The 18,478-nt window shown below is 41.9% G+C and overlaps 1 protein-coding gene across 4 annotated transcripts in view; it reads right to left on the bottom strand.

Moving 5' to 3' along the window:
* The window catches only part of ATRN (attractin), a 121,920-nt gene extending 119,230 nt beyond the window's left edge, over window positions 1–2,690 (bottom strand). For all 4 annotated transcript variants that reach the window (XM_032461900.1, XM_006187136.3, XM_032461899.1 and 1 more), the window contains exon 1: window positions 2,235–2,690. In XM_032461900.1, the coding sequence (XP_032317791.1) occupies window positions 2,235–2,602 (368 nt within the window). In that variant the 5' untranslated portion in view covers window positions 2,603–2,690. The remainder of the gene's footprint in view (window positions 1–2,234) is intronic.
* Between the last annotated feature and the right edge of the window lie 15,788 nt (window positions 2,691–18,478).

The raw sequence follows: 18,478 nt of genomic DNA on the forward strand, positions 1-18,478 counted from the left end.
TCTAGTTTTCTTTCCCTCACCATCCCACTCTCTCTTTCCAAGAGCAAGTAAGTTTCAAAGAAAGATCTGTCATTTACCTCTACAGTACCACCTAGCACCTATCCCTGCCTCCAATCCCCTAGCTTATCTCAAGTTCTCATTACTGCTGTCCTGACCCATGTCAACAGTTCAACCTAGCTGCCCACTATCTCTCATGCTTAAAGTGATCCACCTACTCTGAACATTACAGACAGACTAATCTTGCTATGCATATTCCCCCCTCCAGCCTCTCTCTCCAGTCCTGCCATATCCCCCTTTGCTCTCTCTGTTACAGCCACCTGGCCTTCATCCAGCCATCTGGCTTGCCATGATCCCTCTCACTTCCAAGCTTCTGTACATGCTGGCCCCTCAGCATCCCACCCCCCATGTAGAGGGTGCCATCTCACCCCTCAGATTTCAACTCAAAAGTCACTTATTCAGTTACTAACCTTACTTTTCCAAACAAAAATCAAGTCCTCTGCTTATCCCCTGCTCTTCATTTCCACAGCTTTAAGAAAATCATAAGAAATTGATTACTGGATTTCTTATTCCCAAGTGAGAACATAGCTCCACAAGAGCAAGACTGTCTGTCTTGTTAACCACTATAATCTCACAACCCAAACCAGAGTAGCCCTCAACAGGTACATGTAGATAAATGCAGTTCATAAACCCTAAGTAAGTTACAAGGCCAGCCCTACTGTACATTAGTCTTGAAATCATTTGCTTTCTCCATAACAACAAAGAGCTCATCTCCTCAATGTTTCCTGAATTCCCTTGAAGTTTTGACATTACATGAGTTTATAATTCTACTCTTCCAAACGCCTCTCTCACAGTTCTCTTCTACATACTCTGGCACTAGCAATACTTTACTTTCTGGTCTCCACAATTTTGTTTGTATCTTATGTTTCATCTGGAATTTTTTTCCCAGCTCCCCATTTCCAAATCCTACTTAGCTTCAAATGCTCAAATCCAATGTCACCTCCTCCTCAAAATATCCCTTGCCTGTCCCAGCTAATCACAACCTCTCTTCCCCTGAATTCCCACAGGTTCTCCATTGCCTCATTGAGGTCTCAGATCAACTGCCACTTCAAATGAGAGGCTTCTCCTAAAGTCACCCACTGGTTCTAATTCTCTATCAAGCCATCCTGTCTTACTTTCTTGACAGCAATTACCATTATCTGAAATTATATCATTCTTCTCTTTTACTCATTTATGTACTTGTTAACTCCCTGTCTCCCCACTAGAATGTAAGCTCAATGAGAGCAAGGACCCTGTCTGTCTTATTCTCTGTATTTCCCCACTCCTCCACATTTGACAACAAAAATGTTCTGTAAATATCTGCCAAAGGCATGAGTGACTCTGTAGCCCTTATGATTGGGGTTATCTATGTACGTATCTTTCTCTAGCTATATTCCAAACTCCTTGTGGCCTAGGCCAAAGTCTGGCTAATCTGTTTGTGTGAATTATCCAGAAATCTTTGCACAACTAAAGCAAATAATAGTTAACTACTAAGTAATTAATGAATGATCTCTCCAAGAGGTACTGCCCTGAACCAGGCCAACTCAGAACTCCAGAAACCAAGGCAAACAGGAACCTCCTTCCATGCCCTCTCCACCACAGACCTACTCCAATCTGCCTCCTCCAGTGAGCTTCCAAAGGCTAGTTTCCTCACTTTTCTTTAGCCAACAACCACTGGTTCTGCTATCTCTAATATCTCACAGTCCTACCCTTTTTCCTTCTATCTCCAGACAACAAATCTCTTCCAGGGCCCTGTTTCTTCAGAGTACCCCCACATCTCCAAGCGATAGGAAACTCATCAGGCCCCAGAGAATGAGGGGATGTTCAAACGAAGTGTTTACAGAAGAATGGTTCTCTCACCTTTTCTTTTATACCTCGCTTATCGAAAGAAGCCCAATTTCAGAGACTGGCTTAGATACTCTTCGAGACCCTAAGCTTTCTTCCCATGTAGCCTGCGGCACCCAAACCCCTCTAGGGTGCCTCCACCCTTGTCTCGAACCTGTTCATCTTCTAGTCCAGAAAGACCCCAGGCCAGAGATAATGATCTCCCCGGAAGCAAATGGTCCTCAAACACCATGGGGCGGCTCTACCCTCCCCACTTTCTGTCCGGCATCCGCCTCGGGCCTGGGGCCCTCTCGAGCGTCCCTTAGCCTCAGCCTCTGGCTGGGCCCTACCCTCCACCACCACCCCCTACTCACCTGAAGCGGCCCCCGCAGTGCTGGCATTGCTCGCCCACCCAGCCGGCGGGGCAGACGCACTGGCCGGTGCCAGGGTTGCAGCGGCCGCCGTTGACACAGGGCCGGTCACATTCCTTGGCCTCGGCTGCGGCTGAGCCCGACACCGCCGCCGCTACCGCCGCGGCCTCAGCAGCCCAGGGAAGCAGCAGCAGCGGCGGGAGCAGCAGCAGCAGCCGCCGCGGTAGGCGCAGCCCGGCCCCCAGTCCCGGCCTTCTAGCCCCCGTCGCGTCCCAGTCCCGGAGCGGCCCGCCGTTCCTGCCCACGGGCGCTGTCGTCGCCGCCGTCCTCCTCCTCAGCCTCGCCTCAGTCTCCGCCGCCGCCGCCACCATCTTCCCGGGGCTGAGACCGTGCCCCGCGAACACATACACACTCACCGCACGGCCGGCTCTGCTTCTCCTGGCCGTGCGGGGCGGGGCTGTGCGGACGGTGGCTCGAGCGGTCAATCCTGAGGGCGGAGCCAGAGCTGCGCGGGGGGCGGGGCCGGCGCCTGCGTGCGTGGGCGGGGCGCGGCGCACAGACACACGGGGTCCTGGCGGCGCATATCTAACCAGACCGTGGGTTTAGCCCCGACTTGGTTGAGGAGGCGCCCTAGCGCTCTAGTTGTATCCCCTCGCCCGGCACGGCGGCGCCAGGTTAGGAGTCCCGTAGCGCCTTCTGCCCGTTGGCTGCCTGGGAGCTCGTCGCTGTGCTAGCCAAGACGGCCGGGTTGAGTGCTGCCCTCCCGGAGACCCCGGTGCCCATCAGCGATCCACCCCAACTCTAGCTGCCGGGCAGAAAGGGCCTAGGAGTCTGCGTCGTGGCCTGGTGCTAGGTGCGATGCACTGCGTCGAGCCTCTGCTTTTTCCTCTGTAATATAGGGTCAACGAAGTAACACTTGCATTAGGAACCTAGCGCATAGGCTATGCTCAATAAATGCCTAATAGACTGAAGACACACAGCCCAGCCTTCCTTGATACAGGCTGATCCAGTAGCATACCAGATCCCTCCACCTTTAATTCTGTAGAGGAAATTTGGGATTACCTTGGTACCCACTATTTGCCTTCCCGTCATCTAGGAAGAGAGGGAAGCATAAAATGAAATTAGGAACTGGAGCACCCTCCCCACACACAGGTCTGCCCCTAGAGCCCTTCTTGTTAGGTAGCTGGTTACTTTGGTGGCCCCCAAAGAAACATGCCCCCTGGCAGTATAACCTTGTGTAATCCTCGACCCTGGAACTGGGTTGGACCCGTGACTCAGTTTAACAAGTAAAAGAATATGGGGGAAGTGATGATGTGCCAGTTCCAAATCTGAGCCTTAAGAACACCTGGCAACCTTGATTTTGAGCTTTTGATAGTCCTGAGCTGCAACGGCTCTTCCACCTTGCTGTAGGGAGACCACATGGAGGAAATGTAGGAACTCAGTTATCACCAAGAAATGAGACTCCAGACACAGGATCCTGGTGGACCCATCCCAGCTGAGGGACCAGTCATTGAGGAAAGAAGCCATCTAGATTGTTCTAGCCAACTGAGCTGTTCCACATTGCCTAGAACAGAGACAGCTCTTTCCTACTATGCCTTATCTAAAATCCTGAGAAATGATAAACTGGCTGCTGTTTTAAAACTCCAAGTTTTAGAGAGGTTTATTACTCATGAATAGATAACTAGGACATTGTCTGACAAAAAGCCTTGCACTGTGAGGAATATTCTCAGCTATCTCAGAGTTTGGCACCTTGCAGTCCCTGGGAAACAAAGAGAGGCCCTCAAATACCTGTAGAGCCTCTCAGCTTTATCTCAGAGCACAGAATTCTAAGATTCTAGGATGCACCCCCACACTCATATCCAGGTCCTGACCTTCCTCATTCAGCATCCCCTCCAAGCCTAGTAAAACTGAACTGCATAACAGTCAGCTCTCCACCCATACTTCCCTCCTATTCCTACGTGAAACCTGCTGTTCAGCCTGGGCCCTAGCACTGGTATTCTGGTTTGCAGGTTATGTTTTTGCTGCAGTGTCCTACGTGGGGTTGTGTAGGATGAGATAGGAAAATGGAAGACGTGGCCCTACCATGGAGAAGGCTGACATGGAACCCTGCCCTGGCTTCAGGAGGCACTGCTCCTCCAGGCCAGAAGTGGAGCCAGCCTTTCCCTCCACTCCCACGGCAAAACTGAGCCCAGGCTGTTAAGTTTCACATGATTTTTACCAATACTCAAGGATAACAGGAAATGGCTTGTTCACACAACAGCAGTATGGCTACTCTCTGAAGCTCTAAAACCTTGCTGCAGCAAACATTCTTTACCTTCCTTCCTTAGTCTACTCCCTTCTCTCTCCTAGCTTTCAAACATGCTCAAATTATCCTGTTCTTTAAAAACAAAGAAAATCTTATCATGATCTGTGAAGGGAAGTGTCGATAACTTCTTCCTCCTTTACTGTTGTTGTCAAAGTCCACTACACTTTCTATTTCTGTACTGTATTAAAAATGGCTACAAATTCATTTATACTTCTTCCATAGAGAGGTGGGGACTAATCCCCCAACTCCTTGAATCTGGGAGGAGGGTCTTTAGTAATTTGCTTAACCAACAAACTATGGTGGAAGTGATGTGCTGAGACTTTTGAGTCTAGGTCATAGGAAGTATTCTGGCTTCCTCTTGAGCATCTTGGAACACTTGCCCTGGGGAAATCCAGCTACCTTAAAAGTCTAGCCACTCTGAAACTGCTGTGCTGTGAGGAAGCCAACCCCCAGCCATTCAAGTCTTCCCAGTTGTGGCCACAGACACTCATGAAGCAGAGGGGTATTATTTCTGATGAACCCACCCCAAACTGCAGATACATGAGCATAATAAAATTTAAATATAAAATAAATTTTAAATTTTTTAATATAATTGTTTATTTTTTAATTAAATTTTTTAATTTTAAATTAAAAAAATTTAAGTCCTTGTTTAAGTCACTAAATTTGTTACATAGCAATAGATTACCAGAATACTCTGTAACTTGCTTCCTCCAAGGACAAGAGTAAGTCTTGTGAGGTAAACTTGATTAAGAATGATTAAGAATGATTAAGAATGGCTATATAAGGGGAAGGGTATAGCTTAGGGGTAAAGTGCATGCCTAGCATACATAAGGTCCTGGGTTCAATCCCTGGTACCTCAATTGAAAAATAAATAAATAAAGCTAATTACCAAAAGAATGGCTGTATAATTACATGGCTGTATATATGATTATACATACATATATAATACATAAGTAGTCGTCTATATATAACACTAAGTGGCTTCTGATATCATTATATTCAATCACTTCTAATGAAAGGATCACTGCAGCTCCAGAAGCACTTCTGTTGGACATTTCATACCTGTGACATTTATTTTGTAACTGGAATTTTGTCCTTAATCTCCCTCACCTATTTCTCTCATCCCATCACTTCACTCCTGAAACCATCCTTTTTGATAAAAATTTCTCAGAATTATAGGTAACAAACTATATTAGTTTCCTGTGACTGCTGTAACAAATTACTAAAAGCTAGGTGGCATGAAACAACAGGAATTTATTCTGTCACAGTTCTGGGTTTCAGCAGGGCAGCTTCCCTCTCAAGACTCCAGGGGAGAATCCTTCCTTGACTGTTCCAGTTTCTGGTGACTGTTGGCATTCCTTGTCCTCCTTGGCTTGTAGCCACATTGCCTGCTCCTCTGTATTGTCTTCTCCTGTGTGTATCTCCTATAAGGACAGTTGTCATTGAACTTAGGGCCCACCTGGGTAATCCAGGATGATCTCTTCATCTCAAGATCTTTAATTAATTACATCCACAAAGACCTTTTTGCAAATATGGTAACATTCACAGATTCTGGGGATAAGGATGTGGACACATCTTTTGGGGAGCCACTGTTCAGCCCACTACACAAACCTATCATAAAGTCAGCTCATTCAGTTTATTCATTTATGCAGCTAATATTTACTGAGTAGCTATTATGTACCAGAGATTGATGTAGGCTCTGGGGAGACAGCAGTGAAAAAGCACATGAGAGAAAATCCCTGCTGTTCCTCACACCCATTGGGACGGCTACTATCAAAACAAACAAAATCCAGAAAGTAACAAATGGTAAGAATATGAAGAAATTGGAACCATTGTGCACGGTTAGTGGTAATATAAAATGGTATGACTTCTATGGTAAATAGTTTGGCAGTTCCTAGAAACATGATAAATAGAATTACCATATGATCCAGCAATACTGCTTATGGGTATTTATATCCAAAATAATTGAAAGCAGGATCTTGAAGAGATATTTGTACACTCATGTTCACTGCAGCGTTATTCACAATAGTCAGGAGGTGGAAGCAGACCAAACATCCATCAGTGGATGAGTGGATAAGTAAAGTGTGGTAAATAAATACAATGGAATAGCATTTGGCCTTAAAAAGGAATTAATTCTGATACATGCTACAACATGGATGAATCTTGAAGACACTATGCTAAGTGAAATAAGTCAGTCACAAAAAGATGAATACTGTATGATTCCACTCATATGTAGTAACTGAAGTAGTTAAGTTCATAGAAATAGAAAGTAGAATGATGGTTGCCAGGGGCTGAAGGGGAGGGGAAAATGGGCCGTAATTGTGCAATGGATATAGATTTTGAGTTTTGCAAGATGAAAAAGTTCTGGCCATCTGTTGTACAGCAATGTGAATATATATAGTTTTTAATTTTTATAGTTGTTTTTTTTTTAATTTAAAAAAAGTATTATTTTCTAATGGAGGTACTGGAGATTGAACCCAGGACCTTGAGCGTGCTAAGCATGTGCTCTACCACTGAACTATACCCAACCCATCCCACCCCACCTCCAATGTGAATATATTTAACACTACTGAGCTGTATGTTTAAAAATGGTTAAGATGGTAAATTCTATGATTTTTTTTACCACAATGAAACAATTTTTAAATTATGTTTTTTTAAAAAATCCCTGCCTTTATGGGACAACTAATTAGGTATAATTTTTTTAAACTCTTTAATGAAGTGTAACATATGTACAGAAAAGTGAAGAGCTCATACATATGCAGTTCAAAGCAAACACAGTCATATATAACCAGGACCCAAATCAAGGAACAGAACATTAGAGGACCCCTCTCGGCCCCTCCCAGTCACTACTTCCCAAAGGAAATCACTCCCTGACTTCTTATACTATCAATTAGTTTTGCCAGTTTTTTACTTTTTATGAATGGAATGCTACAATATGGACTCTCGTGCCTGGCTTCTTTCACTTAGAATTATGCTTGTGAGACTCATTCACATTGTTGTATTTAGGAGGTCATTTATTTTCATTTCTATATTCCATTGTATGTATTTTTATATACCATAATATGACCATTTATTTATCCTACTGCTGATGGACATTTGGGCAGTTTCAAGCTACTATGAATAATGATGCTATGTACAGTCAAGGAATCTAGCACAGGTCTCTTGGTGAACATATGTACACATTTCTGTTGGGTATATACCAGAGATATACTGATAAATGTTTAACAACCAGCTCATTAGGGGAAAAAAGCCCTCATGTGTAGCCCTTATTGATTCCTACAGTGTAAATACTCTCACCATGACCTATTTCAAGCTACCAACATGATGTCACTGAATGTAGAGTGGGGAAGAGGTGCACAGAATCTGCTCTCATAAGCCCCTTGGGAATCAGCTCCAGCACTGTGAACGCCTGGGAGGTCTACCAAGAAACAGATGCCAACACAGAATTAGACATGCAAGAGACTTATTAGGGAAACCGTCTGTGAAGAATAAAAAGAGAAGAATCAGGAAAAGTCAGGGAGGGTTCAAACTGGAATAAAAATCTGTCAGCTGTGAAGGAAAGGGGGATGGAAGGACAGGTTAAGAAGAGTCTGAGACTGCAGCACACTTCCAAGAAAGGCTTGTCCAGGCCAATGGGGAGTGCTGGAGCCAAAGTTGCCAGTTGGAGTAGCCCTGAATCTCACACGAATGGGCCTGCGTTAGCACAAAGGTGATGGTGGAGCCAGACGGGCGGCAGCTGGGCTGCCAGTCAATTACACTTCCCACAGCAGGAAATCTGAGCAATGCATTTTCATGACCTTCACACCTGGCAACTTACTTTTCACAAGGTAGATGCATAACCCTGGCTTGGCTGACTTATTGAGAAGCTGGACTGGCCACTTTAGACTGAATAAGCCCCAGGTTTCTTGGGTAAGTCACTGAAAAAGAGAGAGGGATCCTAGAGGAAGACGGTGGATTTCCTAACAAGGGCAGATGTGTGTTCTAATTATTAATTAAAGAAATAGCAGTTGGCCATACTATATCCCCAGCTGGTGATTTGTCCCTTACTGATTATGTAAGGAAAGAATAGAAAAATGGAGTGAGTTAGAAATAGAAGCTGGAAAAAAATCCCTTGCAATCCAAGTTATAATTGGCTATTGAACTGAAAGCAATGTGATGTTTTTGAAAAAGTCCACAAATTCTTTGATACTCCCTTTGTCTTTGTAAGTTGGAGTTTAATTCTCCTCCTTAGATTGTAGGCCATACAACCAATGCCATAACAGAAGACAATATGGTAAACCCATGGAAGATGTCCATTTCCTCATTTCCTGCTTTTGTTCATAGGGAAGCCATCTCCTCTCCAAGCTAACTCCCATCAAAGCCCACTGTCCCAGTGCCACTAGAAACACCATCTCTATTTCTAGAGCTTGCTCAAGCCCTAATACAGACTGCCACCAGGGCTGTGATCAAGGCTTCTGATACCTACACAGAGTTCCCCATCTTCGTTGCTTCTGGGTCATTGGCACCAACTCCCATCATCTGAGAATGATCTGTCACTGGCAGCAATGCAGACTTTCTAACAGCGAAGCAGTTCTTGCATTCACTTTGTACTTTGACTGTGGCAGGAACCCCAAGGTGAGGAAGGGAGACAGGTAACCCTGTATGCACAGCCAGCTGACCAAAAGCCTGGCTTGTGGTTAGAGGTGTGGCCCAGGACTGCAGTGTTTACCAGGTTAAACAGGCTGAAGCCAGATCATCATATCAAAAATGGCTCAAGGAACAGGGAGAGTTTAGCTATGACCGCCAGCAAGTCAGGACCAAGGGCATTGATTATGGACAAAGTTCAAAAAGGACAGAAACAGAGCCAACCTGCAAGAGGTCTGTGAACCAGAGTCCCACATTTGGAGCAGCTTTGAAGTCTGTGCCTAAGGCCATGGTCTGGGCTTCCCACCCTTAAGGCTGGCTTGAAGCCATCAGGACCCTTCTCCCATATACATTTCAAGGGAGTCTATAGCTTTTTTCATGTGAGGAAAAACTCCCCACAGAGCTGCCAGGGTTCAGACTTTGTCCTATGCTGGCAAGGAAGCTTGAACAATTTTATAGTAGTTTAAATTCCCCCAGAAGAAAACCCTGAGGCAAGTATTCAAGGTCATTGTGGCATGTAATCCTAGGAAGCAGGTAGGGGAGTGGGGAAGTGAGACTGGGTAGGGAAGGGATGTCAACTCAGGGTATCAAACCAGTTGCTAGTGTGAGCAGTTGAGCTTAATTCTGAGAGGAAAACTCTGGGAAATTGTGTAGGACACAAACCCCAGGGAGGCAAGAGGGCTGGAATATTTGGGGGTAATTATACACCAACTCCAGTCAGCCATAATTGAGGGCTGCTAAGGGAAGGGGTGTTAATTACTTTGGTGACCAACACAGAGATGCACATACTGGTTGATTAATCTTTTATTTGTTTATTGGTCATTTAGGTCTCCTCTTTTCGTGATTTGTTATGTTCATATCCTTTGCCCATTATTCAATTGGGTCATTTATCATTTTATTATTGATTTATATATTTAGCTACTGGTCTTTTCTTCATTTTATGTGTGATAAATATCATTTTCCAGATTCGTGTTCAGCTTTTCACTCTCTTTATGGTATCACTCAATAAATAGTTCTTATTTTTAGTGTAGATTAATTTATCAGTCTTTTCTTTATAGTCTGTGCTTTTCAAGCCTTGTTTAAGAAATCCTTTCCTACTTTGAGATAACAAAGATAATTTACCAGGCGTTTTTGCTTTTGACAGATAGCCTTTAACACACTTGGAGAGTATATGATGATGCAATATAGGGATTCAATGTTTAATTTTTATCATAGAAAATGTCAAATTCACACAAAATAGAAATAGTACAATGAACTCAACACCCAGCTTCAACAACTGTTAACTTACTTTAGTTGATCACTGTTGTGCAGCAAACTGGCTCCCAAATTAGAACAATAATAAGCAATTATTATTTCACACAATTTCTGTGGGTCAGGATTTCACGAGTGACTTGGTGGTTCTGGCTCAGGCTCTGTCATAAGACTGCAGTCAAGTTGTTGGCCTGGGCTGCAGTTAACTGCAACTAAAGGATCTATTCCAAGGTGACTCATACCTATGGCTGGTAAGGTGTTAGCAGGAGCCAAAGGTGTTAGCAGGAGCCATCAGTTTCTTGTGGCATGGACCTCTCCACAGAGCTGCTGGTGTGTCCTCATGGCATGGTGGCTGGCTTCCCCCAGAATGAATGATCCAAGAGACAGTAAGGCAGAAGTTGCAATGTTTTTATGATTCAGTCTTGGAAGACACACAAGATCACTTCTACTACATTGTATTCATTAGAAATGAGTCACTAAGTCCCATCCATATCCAAGGGGGAGGGAAATTATATTTTACCTTTTAAAGAGAGGAATATCAAAAAATTAGTGGCTATTTTAAAAACTAACACATAACTCATGGTCAATCTTGTTTCAGCTATGCCTTCCTCTTCTTTCCCTTATCAACTGAATTATTTTGAAGAAAATCCCAAACTTAGTATCATTTCATGTATAAGTACTTTAGTATGAATTTCTAAAAGGTAAGCCTGGAAGAATCATAATGACTAAACTGTTAGCTCACAAAAAGTTAATAATATAAAAATTATTCATTAAATTATTTTAGTGATATTAGGATCACTAAATATCCTGTTAGCATTCAAACTTTCCTGATTTATTTTCCCCTCTTCTCTCCTTCTCTTTCTCTCTCTCTTTTTCTCTCTCTCTCTCTCTCTCTCCTTTTTACAGTTTATATCAGACACCTCTGTGCATAACTCCAGGTCCTCTGGAGATCTTAATTCAACAGTTGTTGCCAGATCAGTTCTGTACATGCTCCATCCAACCAGCTTCACACAGGTACAGCCTGGCACCACCTCTTGGCTTCTCTTTAATGCTGCAGATGGAATACTATGGAAATCTTCTTGGCACCCAGGCATGCAAAACCTGGAAGTGCCAGGGACTTAACACTATTTGAGGCAAACTTTGACCAGTGGAGAATGACATCCAATGGACAACTGTTTCCCTTTCATCTCCAGAGCAACAGTCCTAAGAAACGGTACATGCAGCCTCTCAGGTCTATGGGATTAAGGAATCACCCTTAGTGGTGGCCACCTTGATCATGCTTCCTTGTGTTGGATTTCCCTTAGCGTTCCTCATTTCTGCTCCCTGAACTTGTACTGCTCAATAAAGTGTTTGCTCATAGCTTTTTTACTGGGTTATGCTTTCTGGGGAACCTGAGCTAAGATATAATTGGTTCCAAATAAGGTCCACACTTTACATTTGAGTGATCTGTCTTTTTGCTCTCTAATCTACAGGTTCCATACCCTTCTACTTCTTTTCCTTTGCAATTATTTGGTTATTGTAATAAATCATATTGTTTGTTTTGACAAGTTTATCACAGTCTAGATTTTACTGACCTCCCTTACTATGGTGTTGTTTATCATGCTCCTCAGTTCCCTGTATTTCCTAAACCGGTAGTCAGACCTAGTAGCTTGCTCAGATTCAGGTTTGACTTTTTGTCAAGAGTACTTCATGAGTGGTATAATAAACTTCCTGCTGTATCACATCGGTAGATATGAAGTCTGTTCATCTTTTTGTGATTTTAAGATTGATCAATAAATTCAAGGGCAGTCATTCTAATTCATCCATTATAAACTCCCCACCAGTCTTTCACCTAGTGATTTTAACAGCAAAATGTATCATGCCATAGAACTGTACTGACCAATACAACAGCAACTAGCCACATGTGGCTATTTAAATTTAATGAAAAGTGAATAAAATTAAAACATCAGTTCCTTAGTCACACTAGCCACATTTTAAGTTATAGAGCTTACTGTATTGAACAATGCAAATATAAAATCTTTCCATCACCCGGAAAGTATATTAGACAGAGCTAGCCTAGAACCATTATTTCATTTTAATTCTAATATTTATAAGTTCTAATATTTCATCCTATCATCCTTTATACATTTATTAACTGTAACTGTTCTATAAAGAATATTATTCCTCCATCAAGTATTTAGTTACTCTGAGGTATAGTTCATACAATAAAAGCATAATAAGTGTTTATATGCCTTTATTTACCAGTATTCAAACCAATGAGATGATTCCCTGGCATCCTCCAAAGCTGATCAAAGCATTTCGCTGTTCTTATTGTTTTAAATATCATGAACAACATATTTGTTGTCTTTCAATTCATTGTAATCACGCTTCTTTTTGATTCGCAAATTGTCCCATTACATAGGTTGATCCCTACAATGGTATTTAAAGTTTTCTCATTTCTAGTACAAGATGTTTCAGGCACATCTTGTACATTTTCTGCCACAGAAAAAGAATCAGACATTTTTGCACGTAGTCTTGATTCCTTTTAGAGAAAACCGGGATTTAGAAATTATAAGTACTCACTGCTAGGGACATGTTTTTTTTTTTAATTATTTATTTGTTTATTTATTTAATTTATTAATTTTTAGTACACAGAGCTAGGAAATATTTTTTGTTTGTTTGTTTCAAAGAAAATACATCTGAAGTTCATGCTGATATTCCAAATTCAAATTTAGAACTATGAAGTTTTACTTAATTTTGATTTTATGTTTGTAACTCTTTTCTCCTGGACTGAGAATCTTGGTTCCTAATTTTATCAACACGAGTACTCATTTTCTTTGTCCTATAATACCTATAACAATTTCTAATCGAGGTGTGTGCATAAAGTTTCGATTGCTAAATATCTTTTCTATTACCCTTACCCTATTACCTTCAAATTCTGTAAGTTAACTATTCTCTCTCTGCATTTCCTCATTTGGGGGTAATTGCTATTCTCCTACGACCCTTGATTTAGTAAATTTGTCAGTCAAAGAACTTGACTTCCTCTTTGATAGGAGTGGAAAAAAATCCCAAGTCATGAGGGAGTTAACACCCCATGGGTAAACTTTGGCCAGTGTAAGTTAAGAGACAGGAAGGAACCAGCAAATAACCTTTCTTTTTCACCTGTCAGTGGACCATTCTAAGACGTGGTGGGTTTGCAAAACTTTTATGAAGACTCCTGTGTAACTCAGCAACAAGGTACATTTTCTTGAAGCTTCGGTGAGCCCAGTAATAGACCACCTTGCATTTGCTTTCCTTCCTTCCCCTTGTCTCTAACTTTTGCTGCTCTGAGATTGCACCTTCCATTAAGACCCTGCTGTGAAACCCTTGCCTCCTGCTCTGTTTCCTACAGAATTCAGGCAAAGACAATTTCCCAGGATCTTCTTCAGAAGGGTAAAAGCAGGTGAGGACAATGAAAAAGAGGATCAGCACAGAGATTATCCAGGAGGCAGTGAGATGGGCTGACCAAGGAACATTGTCAGCTGCCATAGCAAAGAGCACTTGCATCAATCATAAGTCGTAGTTTATTTGGGAGCTGAAGAATATAGGTAGGAGAGCAGGGAAGTGACACAGGGAAAGGAAGGCAACAACTATAGGGTGTATATCAAGCCAGTTTGTGTACAATTAGATCTTAAATCCCATGGGAAACTGGGAGCCACTGTAGAACATGCACCACAGTGTTATTCCACTATGAAGAGTAAGGGAGCTGGAGTGTTTATACACCAACTCCTACCAGTCATTGGTTGAGAGCAGCTCCCGGGAAGGAACAACATTAATTTCTCTGTACTTCCGGACTGCTGAGTAGGTGACAATGCACGGAACAATGAGAGAAAGCTCTTGTTCAAAGAATCACATACTCCGGCAGCTGTAAGTCAAGCCATATGCACTAAAGTGGTAAGGACAAGGGGATTTGGGCAAGGCAATGACAGCAGCTGCTGTGAGAAATGAAAGAGATTCTCTTCAGTTGTGAAATAGCTGCATAATCTTAAACGGGGTCATTTAAAACATTGTAGGCGTGTATGTGAGTGCTGGCCAAGGAAGTGAAATGCAGACAATACCTGACTTTGCTTTTCAGAATCACCCTTCTCCCATTCCACATGATTCCAGTGGAGCTGTCCTTCAAAAGGCTCATCTCCCCATTACAAGGCATACAAATGACCCAAGCAGTCCATTCATGTTAATTTATCGTAGTAGACACTGTTAGCAGCCCAGTTAGAGTTCCTTTACTGGCTGGGGCAACACCCTCCAGTTCAGGTGAGTGTTGCTGACAGCTGCACTTTTCTTCAGAGAATTGCCCTCAGCAGAGGAGGGCCAATTTGCCACCACCCTCCCCTAGCCCTGCCCGCCCTCCCCACCCCCACCCCCCACATTCCACATCTAAAGATAAGGACATACCAAAGACAACTCCCTTGCCTCATGAAGGGAGGGGAGAGAGACAATTCTGCAGTGCAACTGAGCGCTCCCCAAGAGATCAGATTAGACTGCAGCTAGGCCCTCACCTTTGCCTCGTCCCTTTCCAGGCCCTTGTCTGCTTCCCTTACTCCCTTATAGGCTTTTCCTGAGAGTACTCCTCAATCAGTCAGGTACAGCTGAATCCCTGGCTCAGGCTCTGCTTCTAGGATACCCAACCTAAACCCCATTCAGTGAGACAATGATGAACTGGCCCAGGGGGACACTCGGCCCCGGCATAGCTACAGTCTTTGGAGTCATTGATACAGACTCTAGGGAATCTATTCATGTACGACTGAAGCATTATGCTGTACACCAGAAACTGACACATTAAAAACTGACTATACTTCATGAAAGTCTATATAAACAAACAAAGAACATTGCGGTAGATATATGTTTACTCCCTAACATATATTTCACTCTTCCTCTCATAACAATCCATTGATTTTAGAGGAAGGGGGAAGGAATGACTTCTTTTTCTTTTTCTTGGCTCCTCTACTTTGAATGACTTCTCCTTGAGTTCATAGGTGGGTGTAAGACTTACATTGACCAATCACATTCCCGTGGCTAAAGAGATTTTTGGGGGTGGTCATGTGACCCAGTCAGAGCCACTGAAATACAGGATCAGTAAAAGAGAAAAAAAACCTTTATCCCCCTGGACTAAGAGCACCAAGGATCAAGGGAACCTAGGGCTACTGGAGGCTATCATGAGGAACCTGTGTATAAAGCCAACACAGCAGAAGGGAGGATACTGTGGAGGGGGTGACATGAGTCCTAGTTAATGTTTGAGCTCTTGGTTCAAGCTCCCCTCAGACAGTCTTACTTTAGATTACACCACTTTTACTACAGAGGCTAACAAGTTCCCTTTTCTTGTTTAAACCAGTTTAGGTTGGACTTTATAACACTCAACAACCAAAACAGTTTTGACAGATACAATAATGACAAGCCCACAGCTGCAGGAAAATACATTGGTGCCATTTGAAGAGAACCCTGGTGACAATGAAACCTACTCAGAAGAAAGAATTAGAACTAGGAGATATTATTATTATTTACTTAATTTATTTTTGTGGGGAGGGAGGTAATTAGGCTTACTTATTAGAGGAGATACTGGGGATTGAACCCAGGACCTTGTGTATGTTAGGCATGCACTCAACATATGAATTGGACATAGGAATCCCAGGAGAGCCTGCTAGCTATGGGCACTCTGACCAACAGTATTATATATCCATTCCTGTGTCTGGTGGCAGGTTTAGTCATTTCAAACTATTTAGAATGTGCTTCACATGGGTTGAAAGAGTTTTGTTATGGAAGAATTGGAGGAAGGAAAAATCTGGTAAGCATATGATAGCTGCCATACTCAACTTCATCCTTTGTGTCTTGCTTGTGAAAACCTTCCTCTCCCCAAATTATATTTGTAAATAATTATATATAATGTATGTATGTTTATATATATTTTAATCTGCTTGTATTTTTTACTTTAAAAATTGTTTTAATTTTAGATCTATATTCCATCTGGAATGTATTTTTATTTATGGCATGAGATAGATATCTAACTTAATTTTTTTCCCATATGTGAAAACTATTGTCCTACAACCATATGTTGAATAGTCTGTCTTTTCCCCACCAGTTGGAAATACCACATTCATTACAAACTAGATTCTACATTTACGTGGTTCTATTTCTTGCCTATGCATTGGTCTATTGATCTGGTTTTCTATCCCTGTAATAATTCCATGTTGTTTAAGTAAGAGATAATTTCATTGGGAAGCCCTGCTTTTCACTTGGTCCTAAACTTTTAGCAGGCAAATGTTAGTTTCTGGTTCTCTTTGATCCTATCTCTAGTAATCTGATTCTGTCATTATTTTTTAATTCACTGATTTAAAATTTCATTTAAAATTGTTAATTTTTACCAAAGTACAAATGAAAATGATTTAAAAAGTAAAATAGCATTGGAAAGTTCATAATGCAAAGCAGAACTTACCTTCCCAATCCCGCTCAATCTGAGTGCTGAAATTGCTTCTCCTGGTATTTACATCCGTATTCATAAGGAACATGCTTATAGTGCCAATTCTTGACTTTTTAACAAGTTAACAAATCAATAAAAAAGAAAAAGGAAGAAAGAAAGAGGGAAAAAAGAACAGACAAACAACAGACCCACTGATTTGTCTGTTCTGTCAGTTTCTGAGAGAAGTACGTTAAAGTGGCTCACCATGACTGTGGACATACCTATTTCTCCTTATAGTTCTGTTAATTTAGCTTTTCATGTTGAGGGTCATATTATTAGTTGCCTACAGAATTATGATTATATCTTCCTGGCAAATTGAATAGTTTGCCATTATGAAAAGTCTCTATTTCTAGTAATTCTGCTTGCTTAAAGTCAATTTTGTCTGATATGATATAGCTACAGTAGCTTTTTTTTCCTTTTTTGGTTACTGTTTACATGGTATGTATTTCCCATCCTTTTTTAATTCAACTTTTCTCAATCTTTCTTTTATTTTCTTGGCCTTTATCTTTGTGAAGAGAACTGGCTAAATATTCTGTAGACTGTTCCTCAATTTAGGTTTGTCTGATATTTTCCTCATTACCAGACTTGGGGTATAGGATTTAAGGATGAAAAGCACAGAGGTAAAGTACCTTCTCGTCACATCACTAAGGGAGCACATAATATCAACACAGCTTACTACTGATGGTATTAACCTTGATCACTTGGTTAAGGTGGTATTCTGCACTATAAAGTTACTATTTTTCTCCTTTCCACATTCTATTATTTGGAAATGAGTCACCAAGTCCAGCCCATACTCGAAGGGGACAGGGAAAGGAATTAAACTCTACCTTCTGCAAAGGGGGAAGCATGTCTATTCATATTATTTGAAATTGTTCTGTAAAGAAGATTTGTGTCTTCTCCCCTAGTTGTTTATTTATTCAATCATTTTATTGATATAAATATGGGCTCAAGTATATTTATTTTATACTGTGAGTTATAATTCAATATCACATTTTTGTGGGGGGTAGGTAATTAGGTTTATCTATTTATTTATTTTAGCAGAGGTATTGGGGATTGAACCCAGGACCTTGCACATGCTAAGCATGTGCTCTACCACTGAGCTATACCTTCCCCATGATATCACATTATTTATTTTATTTCACAATTTGTTTCACCTTTGGTCATTGGGAACTTGTGAGTTCATATTGATTGTGTTTATATTTTTAAATTATTCACTGTGCTGGGTTCCTGATGAAACGTTTCTAACCAGAAACTTCAATTTTGGGAACTGAATTATCTCCTAGAAAATTTCCTCCCTCCCTCCGTTTTCTCATCTCTTGCTCTCTCAGTTTCTGTCTGTCTCTCTTTCTGTATCTATCTTGCTGTCTTTGTCTCTGTCTCCCTCTGTCTGATGTTAGGTGCTGTTTCAAGGATGTGCTGGTCAGGTGCCTATTTGCTTACATACCCACTCCCTGCCAGCCCCTTCTTATGTTTTCAGGGGGCTGACCTTCATAGCTTCTCGGGCTCCCTTGGCCTCTAGGAGGCACTGGCAGGAGACTGGAAGGTGAAAAGAATTTCCTCAAGTTCCTTCTTTCTGTTTGTTTAGGTCTCTGATTT

This window comes from Camelus ferus, chromosome 19, assembly GCF_009834535.1.
Source record: "Camelus ferus isolate YT-003-E chromosome 19, BCGSAC_Cfer_1.0, whole genome shotgun sequence".
In the NCBI taxonomy this organism is placed as follows: Eukaryota; Metazoa; Chordata; class Mammalia; order Artiodactyla; family Camelidae; genus Camelus; species Camelus ferus.